This window comes from Varroa destructor, unplaced genomic scaffold (assembly GCF_002443255.2).
Source record: "Varroa destructor unplaced genomic scaffold, Vdes_3.0 BEIS01000003.1, whole genome shotgun sequence".
In the NCBI taxonomy this organism is placed as follows: domain Eukaryota; kingdom Metazoa; phylum Arthropoda; class Arachnida; order Mesostigmata; family Varroidae; genus Varroa; species Varroa destructor.
Window position 1 is genome coordinate 37049438 of NW_019211456.1, and position 23414 is coordinate 37072851.

Sequence of the window (23414 nt, forward strand, 5' to 3'; positions counted from 1 at the left end):
TCGTGTCACTGTTACGGTTTGGGCCATCTTTAAACTTGGGCGTTTGTATCGCGCTTCACTGAGCCAAGATAATTGGGACTAACGTTCATGGGCAGCTGCTTCGCCCGATTAGCCGGACCAAACGCTCAACAACGGACTTTGCTCAGGACCAAAGTCAGGATATAGTCGATAAAAGTTTTTCAAGCTCATATATCAGCTACAGTAAGAGCGGGCAGTGCTCCAAACTGTTTATGACTGAAATGTAAAAGTGGCTCCATTAAATAAGGGCTAAATATATACATAAGAAAGAGGAAAGACATTTGAAAGACTACATACTTTGTTATTACATAAAACGATTAATATTAGTTATTTCACAATCATCTTCTATTTTATCTTGTTTAGGGTCTGTCTACGTGAAGTAGATCTTCATACATCGATGTCCATGATCGAAGACATTCTGCCACATAAATGATATCGATCACAGGACGCCAGAGGCGTCATTCAGTAATACTAATTGCATTTCCTACTAAATGAGTTCTGCTAAATTCTACCGACAGGCAAAACACCGAACATTTCGTTTGGTTACTCGCCTTATATATCACAACAATATTGACTGAAGTTAATCTTTCTGACCGTCAACTTGAATTGTTATCATCAGCTTCGATTCAGAGCCATCACCGATAACAGTGTATCTGTATGTATTACTTGTGCTTCACAGGTACAATATATTGGTTTTTTGACTCAAACACGCAGACACTGCAATTAATGACTTCGTGTACAATTCTATTGCAGGATCAAGGAGATAACCTCTGTGTCTCATCCTGTCATTTATAATTATCGGTAGACGTGTCACACAAGCCCTCGTTGACACAGTGAGTTCTTGTCTTCATTACGAAGCACTTGTGGTGGACTCGCAGTCGGTCGGATATGCATCCTCGGAGCATTTGCGCTTGACAATAATACAAACAGTATATTTAAATCTAGCCACGAACTAGCAAAAATAGACTAGGCCAACCGCTCTTGTTCCCCCTAGGTCCCTTCGACTTTTTATCTTTGTAAATATATTAGCTTAGACATGGCTTTTGGATGGGAACGTGTAATAGGACGTGGCTAACACAGAGCGCTGCAGATTGACGTCGTCCCAAAACGGTCTTATGGCCTTACGGAAGTGTGTGATAAGGTGGGCTGTATACCCTCATGGTAATTCAAATTTTTCTAGCAACTGTTAAGTAATCGTTAAATGAAGCCGGTCTATTATAGTGCATAACATGCCATATTTGTTAAATACGAACATTTTTTATTCTGCAGATATGTCGGCTAAAAGTTGGCAGTGGTAGCAGGATTGGGTTGTGAATTAGTTCATGCAAATAGTTGCAACAATGGTCAAAGGGGCAAAGTAAGCTCAGCCTATAGTAGTGCACACGAAACGCAGATGTACAATTCTTTCACACTGCGACGTGTACTTACAGAAGCATTTCCGCTGCCAACTTCTACACGGCAGTAAGAGCAATAGGTAGAAGAAAAGTACAAGAGTGAAATAAAATAGCTGAACTCAGGTCATTCCAGGACACAGATAACGAAGGATTTCTGCTGCGGTCGTCATGTTCATACTGTTGAAAGTAGCGTTCTTCCTATGGGAACCCTGATGGATACGCACGCAGCTACCTGTAGCATCGTTAGTAATGCACACCGTAAAATGGTAGTTAAAAAAGCTCAAAACCAACTGGAGGGTATTCGGCCCCGAACACTACTTCGATAAGGGTAGTAGTAACTGGGTTGATTGTATGGAAGTGAAACAATTGATAAAAAGCTGTAGCTTCTAGAAATTAGATAAGGTTTTGGATATTCGATATTATTTCAATAAGATGCACACATTAATTATCTATTCATTCTCCTTATTCAAACTAGTTGTGCCTACCAGGGCCATGTATCTGAGTCAGGCAGGCCAATACGGAAAGATCCTATTACCGTGCTGTGTGAACGATTGTCAACGCTGAAAGCTGAAAAACTGAGTCATCCTTATATGAAGTGCCCAAAATATAATTAGAGTTATTATTTTGACAGCAGATCCCAGTGAGACGTGTGCGTCCATTGTTAGCAAGATAGTTTTCAACTGGTCGCCGCATGTTATATCGTAATTTGAATATCGGATGCGCCATTACCGTAACGTATGCACCCGAATCAACAGTGAATCGAAGAGTGACGCGAAGGGAAGCGGTCTACTTTTCCATATGAAGCGAGATGGCTAAATTGGCAAGGCCAAATGGCGGCCTGAAAGAAAACCAGAGAAAAAAACAGAAGCATCGTATCGCAGCTTGACAGAATATAAGTGCATTGTATTACCGCACAATTATTGCATATCGTTTACTGTTAGAACGAAGTGGCACACTGCTATGACCTGATACCTTTGGTTCAGAAAACTGAACAAAAAAAGGTACCATATGTCATCGTTTTAATAAAGGATGTAAGTAAAATAGTGTCGCACGAATTTCGAGTGTGACAATTTATTGGATTTGACGGGTGTTCAACGCCGGAAACGTTTGTTCGCTAGAAAACAATGTGAATGTATAGTACAACCTAGTTATGGATAGCGTAGTATCGTACAAGCCAAATAGTTACAGCATATGGAAGTGGGTATTTTGTTCTTTAAGGTTTCAGCATTACAGGAAGCAAGCTACAGTTGGATCATTCTAAACGTAATTATTAGAGTTGAGATTAAAATTCAGGGAGCCTTGCCAACTTTATGGCAGTATTATCTTATCGGCCATCCCTGAACCTAGTAGGAATCGAAGTGCTCAGGAGAACGCTCAACGTTGCAGCCCTGGCGTTATATTGGCCTGGTAGATTACGTCAGTACCACATTTTTTGTGCCATCTTAACAAAATACATTCCCCACGTTCAATTTGATCAATGGAAAATGACCGCGTCGTTACAGTCCTTCCCTTCAGTTTACTAGTTCTGCTATCACGCGTTTAGACGTTATTTTGGCGTACGTCGGCCCGTCGTCTGCTTTTGCCGCACGGGTTAAATGATTTCGCGTATGTGCCTCGATAGTGTCCAGTAGTTCTGTTCGCTTCTACGACACGCAGCGAATTATCTCATCATAAATCACATCATACCAAATCGGAAATATGATTACTAATACTCATAGAGCAACAGCAACAACAACAACAACAACAACAAGCGGTAAACCGAGGTCTATCGTTCGTTAGCGTCGACATCGCATCGATCTGGTATTAGACAAGGGCTGAGGACTGTTTCAACTTTAGGCACTATCTGAAGCCGTTATTGCAACACTATCGTACTCGTTCCACAGCTGTGCATGTGTTCGCGGCCAAGCACGCTCTGCACTTTTCGATTTTTGTTGCAGCCGCCGTCCTGCTCCTGCTTCTAATGGAGGCACGGACGACCCCGTGTAAACTTGGAACAGCCGCCTGCTAACCGCCGGGACGCAATGGCACTCTTGGGGAGTCATCATTAGGCTGATGCTGGTGGCCGATCGAGCACGATTGCGTCAGAACGAGCATCGAGCGCCGCAGGAGCGCCTACCCGCCACCGCCGGCTTTGGCCGGAGCTCGAACCATCAACAGCGGCAAAGACTATCACCAGCCAGAAAGCCAGCGGACGCACGAAGCGAGCCACCAATATGTAATATAATAAGGTGGACTGCTTTCCGTTCATGTGGTCTCATAGCGTTGTCCTAGCGAGACCTATGAAACATGTGCAATATGACATCGTCTGTATGGAGGGAATACGAACGGCCAAAAGCAGCGGCGTCAGTAGCAGCGCTGGGCTGACGTACTGCATCGTTGCTGTTTTGGAAGTCAGCCGGCGGCGGCGGCGGTGGCGGCGGCAGCCGACAACGCTCATGACGCCAATGATGATAAGAATGACGATGATGACAATGATGCTAGTGATGGCGGTCGGTAGTGTCGTTATTATGATTTTATTCAATTATTAATCATAAAATGATCCGTTTATGTTCCAGTGTCGCGGCATTCTTCTGTTAAATATCTGCGATATGCGAGAAATAATTATGGTAGCGTATCGTTATGGGCGATCTTGGCGCCTCGAGCCTGTGCGCTGGGTTTCTATATTTGAATGTGTTTGTTTGTCTGGCTGTAAGCGTTGTTACTATAGCGAATAGCTAAATAGTTCAGTCAGACGCCGCTTGCTATCCGTATCTCCGTCTTATGTAAAATTTTTGTCCGCACGCCTACCGCAGCGTCTACTGGATGCAATGCATCGTAGGTAGCTAATCGTACCGGCCAGTGATGGTGACTATGTCTAGCAGTGGAAAAAAACAAATGACGCATTATGTCTATTTGCTCGATCGTAATATTGGAACTAAATTTCTAACATATTTTTTATTTTCATTGCGGATCGCGTTTCTCTACTATCGTTTCTGTTATAATAGTTGCATAAAGGTGTCATGAATGCGTTCTGTAGCCCCACTGTCGCAATGTACAAGCTCAATAGCCTGCCTTTAATCGCGGATACTTCATCGTCTGAGATCAACTGTCGAGATGTTAAACGTGGACGCAGTACCATAAAATCTAGAAAAAAATGATACAGAATAATCGTCAAAGCTCTTTATGATAATGCTGTGCCATAAACGGACCAGATGCGTCATATACCAATATCATCTATAGAGGAAAGAAAGATGTACAACAGTGAGCGACTCGAAGGTAACGACCGTGTCGACGCGCCATCTAGATAGTACCTTCGACCTTATAGAGTATCTAAAATGGTCGATCGTTTGCTAAAATTGGGAATTTTAAAACACACCTGAGGTGATTTTTTGAGGCTCGTGAAAATAGAGACAGTCGTCCTATTCTAAGTCGTCATGGGACGAAGGCTAAGTGCGACAAACGTGTAGGTCATATAGCTAGATAAGGTATTATTATATGGATTAGACCGATTCAGCTTTTTCGAGCATAACCTTCCACTACGTGTGAATTATGTTAATTTATAGCATACGTAGTTGTTGTTTAGCAGTTGTAACAATCTTCTGGCAACTGATTTCTTCCTCCTTAGAACGTTGTCAAGCGCTCGTCCGTCGCTCCGTCCGCATGTCAATTATGCACCCACCGTCAGCCAAATCACCGTTGAAGTGTGAAGACGGCCGAAAAAGGAAAACCTCTCAATATCTGAATGAACGAATAACATCAGAAACGTTCACCATTCTATTGGTCGCCACTGTTGGCTCTTCACAGCGCCGCACGGTATCCCCTAGAGTCAAACTGACAGAGTTAGCGCCAAAAGCAACGTCAACCAACGGCAACTGCCCTAACCGCAACGACACAGTACCAAATCATGCAGCCGGTCAGGAAGCGCTAGACGTTTCCACAGGCATCACCACCACCACAGTCATCGTAAGCACCACCATCATGCTCACTACAATCATCATCGTCACCATTACTTAGTCGTCTCTCAAATTTGAAACGCGCGCCTGCTCTCTCCGGAAATGGGTGGCGCTTCAGTCAGACGCGGCGCGCGCCCGCAGACCGCCGCGCCGAGGTACCAACGCCGGTATTACGACAACCAACAAAGGACAGCGGCAAAGGAAGCTACAAAGACAGTAACTGGCGCCCAGAGCAATAAAGGATAGTGGCAACCATAGAACAGATGGAAACTCAGCAGCAACGTCGATGTGTCCCATGTTGGCACCCCACAAGCTTCGCCTTAACACGGTACCGCCATTGCCACAACTTACTGAATGTTCCCTATTCTTCTTCCCTCCTTGAAACGCTTACGACGATGACAGTGATATAATGGTGTGATTGCTTTCGTTGACGACTTTGCTCCGCGACAAATATTGGGCCTGGACAAGTGGTAGGAAATCCAAGCGATTGGTTAGCGAGCGGTTAGTTAATGAGCGCTAGCCGGAGCGTTAACTTACTGAAGGAAATTGATAAAAAAAAAAAATACAAGTAGACACGAAATTTTATTTGTTCTGTAGGATAGACTTGTAGTTACTTGGGCGCATTAAAGCAGCGTCAACTGGGTAATTTTCAGTAAGAAAAGTGGCAGCTTAAAAGGAAATCTACTTGAGTTGAAAGCCGCTCTAAAACATATTTGATATGGATGGCATAGACCTAACATTGAAAAGGATATTTCAACGTCGTGGTATCATTACTATACGATATTCTCACAAGCTGGAGTCTGACATTAGCAATATGGTGGCTCCTTTTATTAAAAAATCAGGTTCGTGTACATTTGTAAAAATGAAAAAAACGCTAGAAAACACCGTTTTAAGCTCGGGTTGTTCCAGAACGGACGAGCAGTAACGATTAGCTTTAGGATGCGCGCAGGTGACCCAGAACGACCGAAGATGTTTCAAATATTAGCGGCACTTGCAAAAAAAACCTGAGAATATCTGACCTTAGCATTGTTTCATCTATGCCATATAATGATGAACATCCTCTTCGACGTCAACTATTTTAAGGTTTACACTACTCGAACTTTCGTTAAGCATTTCGCTAGAATTCGCCTTACGGTTACACAACTAGAAAGAGATGCTTATATAAAATCTATGTCCGGAAATATGGAACTGTACTCCTATTGCAATTCACGGGCTCAAAGGTCTCTGAGCATAGAATAATTAAAATAGCATATACACAAACTCAACAATTCAATCAACATCCTGTGATGTTTCTCATTTTTCTCCGAGTTGTGTTTCAAGATAATTTTGCAATAAACGGCATCTGATAGGCGATGGCGAGTGCTCTTCCTCGAATGGAAAGGTTCCATCTATTTGATTCAGTTCTATATATATGATCTCTAAAAGAGCGACAAAATATTGACTTTTTGCCTATCCACCATCGTAATATGATGTGTGTAACCTTAGCTACTCCAATCAGGGCTATGGTCGGGCTTGTATTGTGTGTCTAACACGAAATAGGCTACGGCCTTCGAGGTCGTTAGACTTTTTTTTTTTTTTTCTATTAGAAGCGGCATGCGACCAGTAAAAATGAGATGGTACAGTGTAGCTGCGTAGCGTACCAGCAGCGTCAGCTTTATTCACTCAGAGCTCACTATATATATATATAGCGCCTTGTTGGAAATGGTGTATCTCTTGGCGCATCACTTCGGTCCGAGTCGAAAGCGAAGTAATATCGCATTACTGTGTAGTAAAAAGCAGTGCAACGTGTTTTCACGCAAATGTCTCTAGCCAATGTTCAGCTTTTAACTATATTCAGTTTTTCGGCACGCCACTGGCAGAACAGAGGCAACCGTACGATATTTTTTTTTTTTTTTTGCTAAAATCCGATTTAAGGGCATATCGAGTAGTTACATTTGTGTTATTAGCGCGAGAGGTCTAACGGGTAGGCTTTAAACTTTGCACGAGACACAGTAATACACGCTGTGTCTAATATAGCTCGATAATACTGACTGATAGTCTGTCCACCCTAGCCGAAACTGCACAAGCAAGCAAGCAATCACCTCCAGGAGCAGGAGAAGGAAAATCCGCTGTGGTGCTCTTGTCTATCTTGTGGCTTCGGGTGTCATCCCATGTTGGCTAACTCAGGTGGCCGGTCGGCGATGGTCTTCTAAGCGTCCGTCCGATCGGTAAGTCTCGCAGACGCCCGAGTGCGTTCCGATACTCACCTACAGACTAACGACCATCTTTTGCTCGTCCTGTCACCTAGTCTCTATGCCAGTGTCATCGTTCTATAGCTGCCACTTCTGCAGTCGATGTGACGACCTATAACCATGTGGTGCAACCTAAACCTAACATTATCATCAAGCCAGGTCTATGTAAAAACCAAAGTCTAACCGGTTACAGCCGTGAGACGCTTTGCTGCTAACAACAGCAATAACAGCGCACGGACAGGCGGGTACAAACGAGGTTTTTTTACACATACAAACACACGAACACACACACACACACACACACACACACACACACACACACACACACACACACACACGCACGCACGCACGCAGACACAGAAAGAAAGATAGATAGACACACATTTGCTGGCATAGAACACACATTGTCACTCAATGGTGTGTCCTGAGATCGTACGCATCGACTGTGTGAATGTTTTTATGAATATTCATGTCTGAGCCATCTCAGCGGCCACCATTGCTGCTACTGTTGCCAGCCACAATGCACCAATTGACACTTCGAAGAATGGATAAACGATACAGGACACAGGGACGAAACGAGGAAGACAGAAAAAAGCAACAGTACTGTCACTGCTGTGCTGTACGCGACGGAACGAGGGGAACGCGACGAAGAAAGAATATAAAAGACGGAGCTAGGCGAAGAGCTACTGAGGAGAATGAAGAAGAAGACGACGACGAAGAAGCAAATGAAAAAGACGAGCGGGAGCCTGGCGAAGTGAATGAAAGCGAACGAAAAAGACCGAAGAGTTCCTCAATAGACCACAGCGACAACGACGACGGTTCCGATCACGAAGGCAGTCAGATAACATTGCAAACAACAACAGCGTCAACAGCTGACATCTCAGTGGCAGAGTGTTCTTACAGGTCGAACACTCACACGTCCATGAAGTTCAGGTGAGAAGAAGCTACTGTTGCGCGCTGTTGGCTTCAACGCGCGCTCCGACGATGGTTTAGCGGCATTCTGCATTGCTTGTCTCATAAAAATCCTGGGGCGGGTGCCTGTTCCAATAGACGACAACGATAACAGAACTGACCGAAGCATCGCCAATTCCCCGAACGATGAAACGAGAGTTTATACGTGTGGCAGAACTGTGGTGTTGGTCGCGATTCATTTCCATTACTTGCTATATCATTTGTATAGTAAGAAATGAAGACGCCGTTGTGCGACTGTTTAGGCCCTATTGGGCTGACCGGTCGGACTCTTTGTCAAGCTGTCTCCAGCCACAAAAAGTGTAGTCCAGCTTGCGTTGGATCCAGCCTTTTAGCAGCAATTGAATTGCGTATGGAGAGTGAGCGCTTCGTCTAAATACACTCCGTAAACAGAGCAACACCGTCTGCGTGTTGCTACGGAGTACGCTCGCTCAGTGAACTGGTAGCGAGGAAAGGGCTTTAACCCAGTTCAACATTGATCAGTGACAAAGTATAGTGACAAGATTGGAGAAACGAGAGAATACATACAGACAAGTTTCACGCATCAGTGGCTTAAAGATTGTGGGCTTTTTAGAAAAAGAGATTCACTCCATGTCTAGCTCACCAAGAGGGCCGAGACAAGGAAGATAGTTGTAAGGCCTAGCCTCGAATAGGTTACACCCAGTCTACTGTATCAAAGTCGGCCACATGATGCAGTCATCTTGAATGTCTGCCATGAAATATTTTTTTTGGAAGGTTTTTGCCCCACTTGACAAAGCTGAACAAAAAGGACCGGAACGTATAGGTTCGATTGCGGTTATGATTGCACAAGGAACTAGAAAATAATGCCGTAGTACGAGCGCTTCACTGCGTGGTCAGGCTGACACGAGGTTTTTGTCTGCACGAACGATGATAGTAATAACTTTCTAAGTAATAATTAGAAATACTAGATGTACATCTGAGAAATTATCTAGCTAAACGATATAGATCGACGTGACGTTTGTTAGTACGGTGGTAAACACAGCGTACTATAAACTGCATATATACACACACGCACATATTATATAATAAATTTCTTTACTCGGCCAATTATTAAGTCAATAGAGTAAATGCTTGAAATTATTCTATGCGCTCAATTTAATAGCAAGCAGTTTATCGTTAATTGGCATTTTTCATCTAGGCGTACATTAGGAACTTGGGTTTAATGCAGACCCAGTAACTACTCCAGTAACCAAATAATTTACCCATGCAGAGATTTGGCTTTCTTAGATATCTGACCCCCCACTGTTTCGAGTTCCTCTTTAATTGTACAGGAAGCACCGCTGACCAGCCGATGTGTCTCCACGATTTCGGTGGCTGTGCTTGTGTGTGCAGGTTGTCTCTGTACCCTATCGCCTTAACAATGCTTCTTCGCTTCGAAACAATGTTCTCCCCCTTTACACCGTATCGCGTTATTGTTTTCTTTATCTTTGTTTCTTGGCCGTCGTATTTTTACTGTCTATTATCTCCATCGGCACCGACTTTGTATTTGCGCTGTGGCGTGTTGCTATATCCCGATCCTGTTCGGCTCTCCCATTTAGGCGGAGATTCTAATTGCCAATTTGGACGGGATTCCCTCCTTGGCCACTCAGGCAGACAGACAGATCGGCGGGCGTCCTGCGCTATGCTATTTGTTGCGCAGCGGCCGAGTAGTCGAGCCGACCGCGATAAAACCCAGCGGCAGCCGTCGAGGCAGGCTAACAATCGAGGTGAATCCATCAAGTGTTTTGTACCGTCATTGCCTCGTGCAGATCTTCTACCTGACTTTTTTGCTTTCTCTCTCGCTTTTTGCTTCTTGGCGCGATGGTGTCCATTCAAGCAGTGGAGGTCTCCTAGCTAGGACGATCGTCGCTGTGGCCGTAGCCGGGACCAACACGACACAACGCCAACGCCGCCATCAGAAGCCAACTGTGGAAGCTCTTTCGGTTGGCGGCGGACAGCATAATCAACAGCTGCAATAACAGACGTAGCAGCAGACAAGGGGATGTCTAACGAAATGCAAATAAGTTCGACTGCAGCATCCCACGACACGAGCGGCACCAAACCGACGCTGGAGGTACTGCCAAGGCGGAATAGTTAAACAGACCGACTCGCATGAACCAGTGGCAGTAATAGCGGTGGCTAAGAAAAACTGTCCTCTCAGCAGGCCCTTACGTCCAGCACAGGAGCTCAGAGTGAACACATGTCGAGAAGCGAGGTAACTGCGTGCTAAAACTGCCTCTACGTACTGTGTGCACGTAACTATAACAGAGCACATAAAAGATGAAGGACCGTGCGTCAGCCAACGCCGCAACGAAAGTGGACGTAGCGTGATCTATAGATTTCTGCTAGCGTCGGGACGTCCAATACCGGACATAAGGCCCAAAACAATAACAGCGACGCCGACGGGGAAAAGGCGAATGAAGGAAAAACGTTGGAAATTAGTAACCAGTGAGAACTAGTTACGGGTAACATCAGTGGGTGTTGATATGCGTTATAATGAGTTTCAGAGCTAACTACAGTATGGTGCACAGATAAGTTCCAGAATATCTTTATTTAAAAAAAAAAAAGATCACGTACCGAAATGCAAATTGACTTGTATTAACTGTAGAAGCGCAGTATAAAAACAGTGTTCTCATTGCCGATTTGATGAGGTAGGGTATCAGGAAAATAATTTCAAGGAATCTCCACCATGCCGGAGGTGATTTCAAGATCGTCTGACTTGAAAATTCCGAATGTATCTCTAGAACTAAATATAGTGAATAATAGAAAAAATAATACCGCTTTTTTTGAGCATCGTGTACGCAGGCTTCAAATGGATTTCAGATTCGAATACAAGATGTCGGTGGATTGACTTTAGTAATATTGATGGCGTTCTTTAATGACGATAACTCAAAGTAGGTTTTATAAGCTTATCGAACAAATCGTTGCATAGTTGGTCTATTTGACCTGTTTAAGCAATAGTAGGGTGTCGTGAGACCGGTTCCCTTACCTAAGGACGATTCATGCAGCCCAAATGCAAACCCCGTCCGACACAGATGGCCAGATCTTCTCAACGTCGAATGAAGCTGCCGGCGAAAAAAAATGGCGTTTTACTGACAACACTTCCGCTCAATCAAAATGTAACGTGTCAAATTCACCTAGGAAACGAACTGCTATGCCTAACCTGCTGATGATCGATAAAAGTTGGTCGCATGAAATAGCGTTTGTACGGCAACTAGATACACAAAAACATCAGCCTATCTGCAATACGTTTGCCGTTACGCTGGATGTCGCGGTCATCATTGGGCTGTTTCGGGCCTGGATTACTCTAATTGGATCAACGATCCATCAATATGCCCAACTGTGAAAACGAGCTCGGAACGCATGTTCTATCGTGAATGGTTATTTTTGTCAACACGGGGCCGTGCATGATAAGTTGCACGACATGGCAAACTATTTACCATTAATGAGCTTACTCGTGACGCTGAAAGTTGTTAGCTGGTTTCCTGTTATGTACAATCGTCGTATTTTTTGTACTGTTCTTACTCTCGATTGTTATTATCGTCGCTGATAGAGTTAGTGTTCATTCGATTTGGCCATTGTCACGATAGGAGACCTACAGAGACTTCGTAGTTTGCGTTTTACCCTATGTTTGCTTGATTAGTGTTTTTGCCTCGGTCTCCCCTACGGAGATGGGTAAATTAATATGCAGATTGTTAGTGCCAAAGTTAATACGACCGAGTACACAAATAAACAATACATGAAGACCGTGTGATTTATTGTGCTACTCTTCTATCTTGTGTATTGTTAACAACAGAACCTAACACGAATACAACGTCGACCATAATAATCAGCTGCAAAAACAACAAAATGTCTCCGTCGTTACTGAATTGATCATTGAAGCAAAAAATTTGCTACATAATTGCCGTTGTCGGCCATGATCACTTTCGTGCCGCCCTTTATCAAGGTGTCTCATATTCTTCATTTAAATGCCTGACTAGTTACCTGTGTGTGCATGCTCGTGGTCGGCCTCACCAAAGCTATGTACATACGCTACAAATTGATCCCATACACATGTATATAGATCGACACCCGCGTTCGCTGGTCGCTGTCATCTGCTATTGTAGCTTCTGGCATTGTTGCTACTGCGGGACCGCTCGCGCGTAAACCAGCTGCTGTTGCCGGCATCTGAATGAGCGACGAACGTACGGCGTCCGATCTGCCCCTCTCGAATGCGCACGCGCAATCGACGCTGACCAATTGGCCGGTGCCGTCCATTGATCGATCGGTAGGGAACGACATAGGATTATACGTATCCATCAGCGAGCAGGAACTGTTCGGAGTGAGTATTCATGCTGGATTACCCGTTCAACGAATCCCGTTTATCCACAGCCTGCGGTGAACGCTGCGCGAACTATGACAAATAGACGGCCAGTTACTTAGTTATGTGCATCCGTCTATGAATATAATACCCATATTATCCATTATGTAGTGCATTGGTAGTCCGGCTTCGTACTACTACCACAACTTGTAGGTACGCATTGTTCACGCAGATAGAAACGCAAGAGACGCGTTGGTAAACAAACGAGTGCGTCGACGATCTAAGAAGAAGCGGTGACTGCCGCAGCTGCTTGCGCATAGCAACAGCGTTAAGCCCTTAACCCCCCCCCCCCCCCCTGTTGAAAAAGATAACCCCTCTGACCGGGACGCTGCTGCGCGGAACAGCGTAAAAGGTGAAATAATAATAATAATAATGCCTTGTATAAATTTGTACGACGCGGCAGGAGCAGCCGATAAATCAGTAAAAGTAATACGAAGACGACGACGACGGCGAAAGAAGCAGAATATCGTTGTGTAGGTGATCATTTTTTCGAAGATTTGTCTCGCTAAGTGTCTTAAACATTTGACGACCGTGGCCTTCCTTCGACTAATCACGATATAGTACGACTGCTCTCTTCTTCTTCTATCTAGGTATTTCCTGATGTTGCTTGATTGTTTAGGTCCATTCTCCGATCCTCATCATCTATGACATCGTACGATAACCTGATGAAGAGAGAAAAGCAGAAGCGTCTGTCTTCTTTTTGTTCTATAGGATGCCAAACGCTCCAAAGAATAACTGCTGTCTTCAGACAGTTATCACTACTGATTGCATTGGAATCCAATTCAATTTTTCTGATTATTCGTGTTTTTTTTTTTTTTTTTAATAATCCCTTCATGCTGCTAATTAGCAAATTAAGCTTACGAATACGTACGAACGAGATGAAATTCGAATGTTGTAAAACTGGGTGCAGCCTTAATCACAATCAAACAACCCAGTTGACATTGTGTAGTTTGGAGAAAACTGGGACGCATAAGGCGCATTGTCCACTTTCGAATATTTATTCTGTGTGCCTTTAGGTTTATAGGCTTGAACATAAGGCACAGACTAAAAAGAAGAGAAAAGACATCTGATTCCATTGTAACTGACGAAGTCGACGATATCCCATAACGATTTGACCTGGCGAAGTGCGCGAACTTGAGCGCCGAAAAACCTCAGATTTTTTTCATCCTTCTAAATTAATTCGATAACCGCAATCAGAATAAGAACAAAGCCAGCTAATGCTATTATGGTTATTGTATAGCATCGATGTACTAGTTTATTATAAAAGCACTATAACCCTTTCATCCATAAGTAGTGCGCACCGTTCGCCATGACCTGCCCCCGTCGCATTAAACAGTTGTGCTCTTATTGACGTCAGCGTCACCGCTTCCACATTATTATTATTATCAAAAACGGTTAAACTAGCAGCATGTTATCTCAAACTGGTATTGTGCTTGCTCGTGGGTAGCAGGGCATCGTTTTTTGGGGTTCTATCGTCGTTCACGTTGCCGGGACCAACTGCCCCTTTCCTAAGTTGGGTTGCCATCGTCCCAGCACGTTGGGTATCATTGAATAGTCTCGAAGTAAGCTTGGGGTCTGCCGCGACAGCTCGACTTAAAGATATACATTAGTAGTTGCTTGTACCGCTGTTGTCGCTATCACTCCATCGGTGTCACGACTAACTACAAACCGAAAGCTCTTTGAGGTCCTCGGCGGTATACTTATGGTCCTGCTTGGTTTTGGCCACAGCAACAGCTCGTGGCTGTGATGCTTGGTCCTGGCGTACTATGATGTACTCCACCTACTCGTAGTGTTCCAGTGTCGTCTGCTGCTCCTGCTGGCGGAGTTGCTGCCACAGTCGCATTTGATCGGTAGTCGGGGCACGCACTCGGGGGTATCCCTGGCCCAGACAGGCGGCCGTTATCGTTGCAGCAGCAACGACGCCAGGTGTAGCTCCTTCCGCCACTCCTGGTCAGTGTTACTGCCGTTTCCACAAACCTCCTGTTAGACAACCGCAATAACACGACCAGCAGCGTTAGCTACAGAATTGGTCTTAAAGCTAGCAAAGACTCATTTCTGCGGAAGACGGCAACGGCGGCTAGTAGCATCTCGTCATTATCGTCAGGTTGCAAAGGGTCTCAACGAAAAACACTAACGACCCGCCTGGCTACGTTAATTGGCCGTATGGGCCCCGATCGCTTAAGCTTACTAGAAAAATAGATGGATCGGTCTAGCAGGCGGTATCGCAAGCAAAAATCAACACACGGACGGGGAAAATAAAGCACAAGACTCAACTGGGAAGGGTAGCTAGCGAATAAGCGGCCCAGATGCAGTTAGTTAATGGTGGCGTATAATATTCCTGATAGATAGTAGTTGAAGAATTGTCAGTCTGCGACCCAATTGTATAGCACAGGTTGTAATACCTATTTCAGTCGACCGGAATCATGCACTGAGACTGCGTTGGATCAGATAGATGTATCTGCTATAGGGACTGTGCGCTCGTCTCGCTAACGAGTGCAGCGTATCATATGGATACAGTAGAGAGAGACCGATACCCTATGTTGGAAATGTTACAAGAAAAGCGGAGCCAACCGATTCTATTTTTCAACAACCGCTATCATTATATATTTTCTCGTCAATCTCCCATCACCTCTTTGTCTATTGCCAATCGCACCGATCACCATTTGGCCAGCTAAGTTTCAAGTGTGCTAATTCATATTGCACACCGGAATTCGTCTTGCTCAAATCCTATCGATGAAATGGCTACGGTTACGTAAGTGTGCCACAAAAGCACAGTTTCTTTATTAGGAAATATTCTATTCATTCCGAATAGGTGTACAGGCGTCAGCGTGTCGCCGAAGCTTATACGTTGGCTAGCTTAGTGGCAGGTCGAACGCGCGACGGTAGGTGAAATAGGCTGGCTGGTCTACCCGAAATCATTCTTTGTAATGCATCTATGAATGTCTCTAACCACGCTGATAATCAAGAATTTCTCGGAAAGGTAGACACCGTCAGATCGGCTGCACTAAGTAAATTATAAGTCAGTATCTGATGCTGGACTCGCATTTACCGTCAAAGCCCTTACAGGAGGTAAGCGTGGTAAGCAAGACCGTAGAGCAAACGTGGAATACTTCGTCGAGTCCTCTAGGCAGACTGTGTACAGGAGTGCCTGCTAAAAGAAAAGTTTTACCGAAATAAAGACACGACGTTTCCGTGGAACTATAGAAAGAGAAAGAGTACCTATCTAATATACTTGTCTCCATAAAAGCATAAGCTTTCTAGCAACTAGAAAATAAAAGACTATGAAAATGATGTGCTGATACACTCACAAGCAATTACGTTTGATTAATACCATGATTGAAGATTATTACATGCATTCGAAGGAGATCCCTAAAAGACATCGGAGCAATAATTTGTCAACCACAGCAAAACTAACCTAAAATTAGATGGTCGAAACAGCTGTCTCTATTCAGGTCTATCCTAGTATGTGTCGCTTACATAGGCAACAACAAATCACGAGCAACAGCTTGAGTTAATAACAACTTGTTTCTGGGAAAGAACGATGCGGGTATGTATTGTTGTGGACAATGACCGGCTGACGAAAGGCTTACCGTAAAAGGTAAGGCCTAAGGAGCTGATAATGAGCAATGATTCTGAAAGGATGTTTAGTGCCAAGCGTAGCGAGAATCTGGGTGGTCCAAAAGAGCGTGGGATCACCTTTATCGAGCCTGTACCACAGTTTCAGCAACAATCAGGCCAACAACAATCGATTTTCCCGTCATCTGCCGCGGAACGGGGAGCTTTCGATGTCGGAGTCACAAGTCCTTTGCCCCCATGGGCTGGGCAAAAACTACCAACTACTGGAGTATTGTATCCACCGGGACAGACATCAAGTACATGTTTGGATAGGCCACCGTTAGGACCGACGTTTAGTCCGACGCCGAACCAGGGCAACCAAACAGTGTTCTCTGCTGGAGTTGCAACATTTCTACCCTTATCGGAGCGCCCACTTGGGTCTAACGGGCCGTTCGGAGCTATGCCAGATCTGATTCGACCATTTTTGGCGCCCTATTCCCTCGCTCGAAATGTGTATGATATACGACCGCCGAACCCGGGAAAGCTTACTATTGAACTCAACACGTACCTTACTAACAATGAAATCAAGACCGTCACGGACATCTGTTCGGACAACTACAGTTCACAGGACAGAAATGCTGATGTGGCTGACCAGCTGCGTGAAATTGTCCAGAAGCGAAATAAACAAATCAAATGGATTACTGCTTGCGGAAATATGTCCACAGCACAATTTTGTGCAGGAAGAGATTCGGCCTTATTCGCAAAATACGGGGACCTAAACATCGCGATCCTAAAGGGATACTATGTTGGCGGACGAATAGCGTAAGTTGTTCTGAGATGTTTTCTCAATTACCAGAGATTTAGAGCTGATCTGTTTCCAGAACTAGTAATGTTCTACGATGTGACTTTCATTACTCTAACAGGCGCAGAATTGCTTGAACGGCTTCCTTCACCTGTCTTATGTCATATGGCTTTACGACGCTCTCGGAAGAAAAATCCAAAGCATTCGTTTTTAGCCTATTTCCAATGTTAACATACATATCGATCAAAGCTAATTGAACATTTTTCCTTTCGCAGATAGTCCATCCTGCTAGGTAGGCTTGAGAACTTGAGGTAGTAGAAAACTATAAACTATTAGCCACTGGTAGTGCCAATTCTGACGTATTCACAGCGTACCGAAGTGTACTAGAGAACAATTGCAGTTACATGTTATGACCAGTGGTAGTGATTTTCCTGTTTGCTGGCAAGTCCGCCCAGTGAGGACACTCCGGGTGCTCAGTTGAAAGATGTGAAGAAGTTGATCCAATTCCGCGAAGTGACTGGAAGGGAGTCCGAGGACCCAACGGCCCAGGTCGTTCGGTACGTTGTCCAAAAGCACGATATGAACACTGCTCCAAAGATATGCTCTGACCTCAGAGAGGTAGGTTAATTAATCTTCATGCACGTTTGTAGGTACGTTTGTTTTGCTGCATAACTAGTGAGCTAGTTATTGCAGGTAGCTGGAAGGTACGCGGTATGACCGTTCGATTTTTTTGCTCGCAAATCGTTGTAACGAATAATAAAACTGGCATTTGTCAATATAACTCCTTTATTATGAATTATTAAGCTATAGGTTGTGTTATAATGATTAACTAATATTAAGTTATAAGACTATGCATTATACTATAATATAGTATAATGCATAGTCTTAATGGCAAAAATGCCACTTTCTGCAGAAAGATCTTTTCGGCCGCTCATGCCCTGTACAGGCGGCACGTGAAGAGGGGTGCCGCAATCAACGGTCAGCTTTGAAAAGCATTGCTCTACATTCTCAAGCTTCTATCTACGCTCCGAGTAGTTTCGAGTCCTAGGTTGAAGGACACCTAAAAATATGCCTTGTGTACTAAGGGGCATTTCGTGTCTGGTGTTTATGGTGAGCTGACATAGGTGCGATCAATTACAGCATAAAGCATGGGTAGTTTGGTCGGGTCGGACTCGTCGGTAAAACGCTAGGATGGAAAGCTTCTGTTACTTGGTTTAAGTGACGCGTAATGATCTCGTTGCAATAACATTTCAGATGCTACACAAACGCGACTCAAGTAGCGCGTGGCTGGTTATCTGTGGTAAACAATACAGTATCGGCATCGAAATGGGTTTGGAGAATCCGGCAGTCGCTTACTTTGGTGAAATGAATCAAACGAGAGTGACAATTATCAAAATGGCAAGAAATATGGTCTATTAAGGGAAACAGTGTTGCCACTATGGTCGATGCTAATTGATTCGGGCAACGAACGACGGTGAGATCCTTTGCTAGCTATCTAGTCAAGCAGGATCATTTTTTATGTTGTGTAAATACAAAAATAATTGTATTTTTTGTGTCAAAGAAAATTGTTTTTATTGTGCATCAAAAATGATTAGACACACGTATGGTGAGCTTGTTACTTGGGTCCTAGCCCTGGATTCTATAGTAAGTTGAGATCGACGGCGCACAACAAACCTCTCCTTTCGTCAGCTGTTCGTACTACTGGCTCGCCAACGTTGTCGCAATGTTTAAAAAACGATGATCCGAATTTCTGAAAATGTCTAGTGAATTTCCGTCAATCTGATCTTAGGCAATTGTAAATCCAAAGTTCATTTTGTCTAGACGGGCGAAGCCGGAAAATTCGTACTATTTTGAATTTTTGGAAACGCTTGTCTAAATATCGATCCCAAGTACATCCAGCGTCATGCTAATTACACTAGATGACTGGTCTCCATACGTACGTACGTACGTACGTCTGATTTTCGTTGCCGGACACAATAATCGGACGCAGCCATCAAAAAACGGTCCATCCAATCTAACAGAAGTCGTAATCTTTTCGTTTTACACGTCGTACGTCTTCGCAGTAATTATCGCGACAGAAAAAGAGTACGTCATTAGTGCGCGTCGACGTTGCCGTGAATTCTGTTCATGTGACTAATAATATTAACTGAGCAGATGTACGGAGAACTAGCCGTGGGTCGATCCATTTAGAATGATCATGGCCGTGCTGGTTCCTTAGAGCCAACTACCGTGCTCGTTAAGTGAGTGCACGTGAGCACGTGGCAGGCACCTAGAGGACCCCGTGCCGATGGCCAGTGCTATACCGAATGTGGACTGCCTTTGATGAACGAAGAACGAGCGTTAATAAGCAAACCAACCCCATTGCCTTGCTCGTGCATTCACTAGCATGGCAAACGAAACACCGTCAGAGGCAGTACTAGATGAAAAAAACGAGATCACATCTAATGACTAGCGAAATGCAGGTAAAAAGCGTCACGGCAGAACAACAAGCACAAACAATCGTAGAGGAATAGACGCACGAAGTGACGGACGTACACATCTGGTTAGATCAATTTCATATTACGTGAATATCAGTTTCAAATATTTCGTGCCTGGAAGGTGACGGGGTGCCCCATCTTGGCTTGACTGGACGACCCCAATCCCACATGTGGCCATCTGCCGTCGCCGGACGCTGTTCGCCCGTGCTGACGACACCGATAGTCACTGCTTTTTTATTTGTTAGGCGGAGTATGTGCGGGTTTAATACCTGCCATTCCAGCTATTCGTTGTCTATAAGCGCAGCGGTAATGGCCGTAGACAGTTGCAGTAGTCGTCGGTAAACATCCTTACGCTGTATGGGCAGACTCGCCAATCAGGTTCCGAGCCGTCCGTTATCATACACAGCCAAAGTCAGGTTATGAAAACGGTTGTTTACACGTTTTGTAGCTTCTCCCTGATAAGTGATTGCCACTACCGAATATATTCTACAATTTCAAACGAGAAGGAGGAGCAAATAGGACTTTGAAAAAAGCTAATATTGACGGCTCAACTGATATAGAATAAACGTTGCGACGCGACCGCAGTTTGTGCGGGTATCTGCGTAAACATGAAACATCTTATATTGCATAGAGCGTCTAGAGGATATTTATAGATATCAGTAACACGACAATGAACGATATATCGTCTATAGGTTAATTGAAAATAGGCCAAACAAAAGAAGACTACTATGAATGAAGCAACGAATGTAAGGCTTGGGTATAGGTCTCTCTGTTCCTCAGAGGCTGAAAACAGTGAGTCTATGCAAATCTATAGATAAATGCAATACAACTGAAAACTAGTAATGATACTGATAGCTCAATCAAGAAAAACCCAGCAAGGAGCACTAGATTAAAGCGTCTCATTTTGCAAGACAAACGCTTACCGTGCCAAACGTGACGAGCTTGCTGTTTGGAGTATAGAAGTTGTACTTCTATAAAGTAACTAAGTAACGCAGTAGTCTAATTTTGAAACTCGATTGAAAGAATTAACTTTCGACCATTTGCATGTACAGTTTACATTCTCAAACAACGCGCGCGGATTCGAACACTGAGCTATACATTGTGATGACTATTTATATCGTGGTGGACACTAGACTTGGCTATCGTCGTAGACGGCAATATGGAAACTATATCGGAGATATCTGCGAGTCAACCAGCCAGCCAACAACAATTCATTCGTCAACAAAACAACAATGTTTATGTCTTTCTCGTTGGTGTCGTTATGGAGAAGGTGGGGAGGCGAGAAACCCCTATAAAGGCCTATGGGGCTATTGACTATCCCTTTGATATTGGCTTACCATGAGTGGAGCTGAATGGTATCGGTTGGGTATTGGGTTGACATTAAGCTTGCCCAACTTGCTGATACCGCCGGGGCTGTTGGTGATGGCGGTCGTGCTGCTGAACCTTCGTGGCGCTGAGAACCCGCATGGTAGTTTGCCTGCTGTCACAGAGCTGATACTGCTGCTGCTGATGCCGCTGTCGCCAGCGTTTGTAGTAGCTCCAGTCAGTCAGTCTAGTGACTTCGCTCCCACGTCATCAATCAATCGAGATCGTATCATACCATTGGTCCGGCGATGAGGCTCGCTTCCTCTGGACTCGTTCGCCAGGCTGCGCCAATGAGAAACGGTCTTATACAAACCTATAGACGACGGTTACAGACAAAGACACAGCAACGCCAGTAAGCTGTCGCGGTCAATAGATGCGCGACTGTGTATGTTGCATAGATGTTACAACGGCAGCTCTACCTGATCAGACTTCATCGTTAGCCTAGTACTTCTACTGCTGATTTATCCACTTCTGACGGTCTGGTTCCTGCTTTCATGCCGAAGCAATAATGGCACGTATAACTCACACCGCACATAGACAGCACCGATTTCATGATTGCCTTATGATGCCTTCTGTGCATCCCTAACCTGGTGACGAATTCTGATAGCATCATCGCTTTACTTAGAAAAAAGCGAACATAAGATCAACTAATTTAGTAAATAAAATTAGATCACTGGCTAATATATAATTCGGTCACCTATACGTTTGTCTGCAACGAAATTCTTCAAACCTAGCAAATACACCGAGGTGTCCACAATCACATGACAGAATACCGCCACGCGATTAACCCCGAGCTCCCTTCCTATTACGACAAAATTGCTATATTAAAGCGTCTATCTCATAAACTTACGTACGCAGAAATGCCGGATAAGCCTTTTCAGATCCTTTGGGATCTAGCACGCTTCCGGCAAATGTAGCACAGCAATCTCTGAGGCGTGCCATGCTGTGACGTCACCATACCCTTAGCTTTGCCTCCCTCTCGGCACAGGTTGCCCCTCTTAGTATCACTCGCTTTTCGTTACCTGATCCGAAATTTGCGAAATATGCTTCTGGCTGCCGACTATTAACAGTCCAACAACCGTATCTGAACTTCAATACTTCTCTGCATTCCTATGACCCATGCGAATGAAGCGGTAGTCCGTTTGCCCGAGCGATTTCGATGTGAACACCCCTAAGAGGCATGAATCGGCCTGGGGCTACAGTCACAGTGGGTTACGGTTACGCTAGAAGTAGACGCCACTATCATAGTCATAGTACAAATGGTTTAGACCACTAGTTCAGCGTACTCTAGTACATAGCGTGCAATCGTGTCGGTGGATCCACTCCGGTTGCGGCAGGGTGTTCAACCTTTGCTCCACACTGTAGGAGGTGACCCGTAGCAGGAGCGGCTGTTTTTTGGCTGTTCATGTCGGTAATCTGCCCCCGAGCACCAAGCCGTTCAAGCACGAGGTTGGCCTCGCTGACTTCACTCATGCATTGTCGTGCCTTTGTGCACACACGAGTTTCGTCTGCACGTACCGAAGCGATTGAAAGAGAAGCAAACTTCCCGAGGGACAGGTGAGTGAAAACCGAAATCGCCACTGTTTGCCGCCGTACCAGCTAGCTGTATGAGTTAACGCTGTAGCGGTATCAAAAGCGCAACGGCCTTGGGTATCTATAAAGCGGTAACTTCTGTCGACGCCGAACACGACAGATGTAAACATGCGGACAGCTGATTGAGACCGGCCAAAACGGGTACGGATGTCCTTACTAACGACTAGCAGGAACAGGGAAACTGCTTGACCTTCGGGTCTGAAGTGCAGGGGGCTCCAATGTCCCGTACGCGTTCAACCGATACCAGAGCATAACGCGGATGGTGCACCATATCTTCTGGGTAGCGAGCACTTTACACACCACTTCCGCGTCTGTAAATGACCGATGTCGGCTGATACGGATAGACGAAACACGTTGAGTACAACAAGTAGATAAAAGAGCCCAGCTAGTTTTTACAGGTCCTACTTGGGATGTCAAGAATATAGCTTCGTATAATACATTTAATGGATAGCGAAGAACTTCTTTTTAATAAGTTTATATAAGCTGATGTCTATTTATGGGTACGCTAAAAGGACTAACAAAGAGGTCGCGAAGGGAACCCGGCGTATCACAAGCTAATGCTGACATAATAGATATATAATTACTTGAATGTATATATATTAAACAAAGATAATACTAGCGTATTATTATTATTATCTTACTTATATAAATCAATCAGATGAGTTTTATCGTAATTACAAAACAACGATCGATTGTCTGTGATCGAAAAGGATATCAG

The 23414-nt window shown here is 44.5% G+C and overlaps 1 protein-coding gene and 1 long non-coding RNA gene across 2 annotated transcripts in view; one reads left to right on the forward strand and one right to left on the reverse strand.

The window, feature by feature from the left end:
- Positions 1–327: 327 nt before the first annotated feature.
- Positions 328–23021, reverse strand: LOC147756899 (uncharacterized). The gene is made up of 3 exons (XR_015323308.1): positions 21958–23021; positions 21076–21416; positions 328–2250 (listed from the first exon to the last, which is right to left on the reverse strand). It is a non-coding gene; the product is annotated as an uncharacterized LOC147756899 (long non-coding RNA).
- Positions 16545–23414, forward strand: part of LOC111246598 (uncharacterized) — a 33103-nt gene continuing 26233 nt past the window's right edge. The window contains exons 1-3 of the mRNA XM_086982608.1: positions 16545–17281; positions 17708–17879; positions 18516–18735. Of these exons, the coding sequence (XP_086838734.1) occupies positions 16545–17281; positions 17708–17879; positions 18516–18680 (1074 nt within the window). The 3' untranslated portion in view covers positions 18681–18735. The remainder of the gene's footprint in view (positions 17282–17707; positions 17880–18515; positions 18736–23414) is intronic.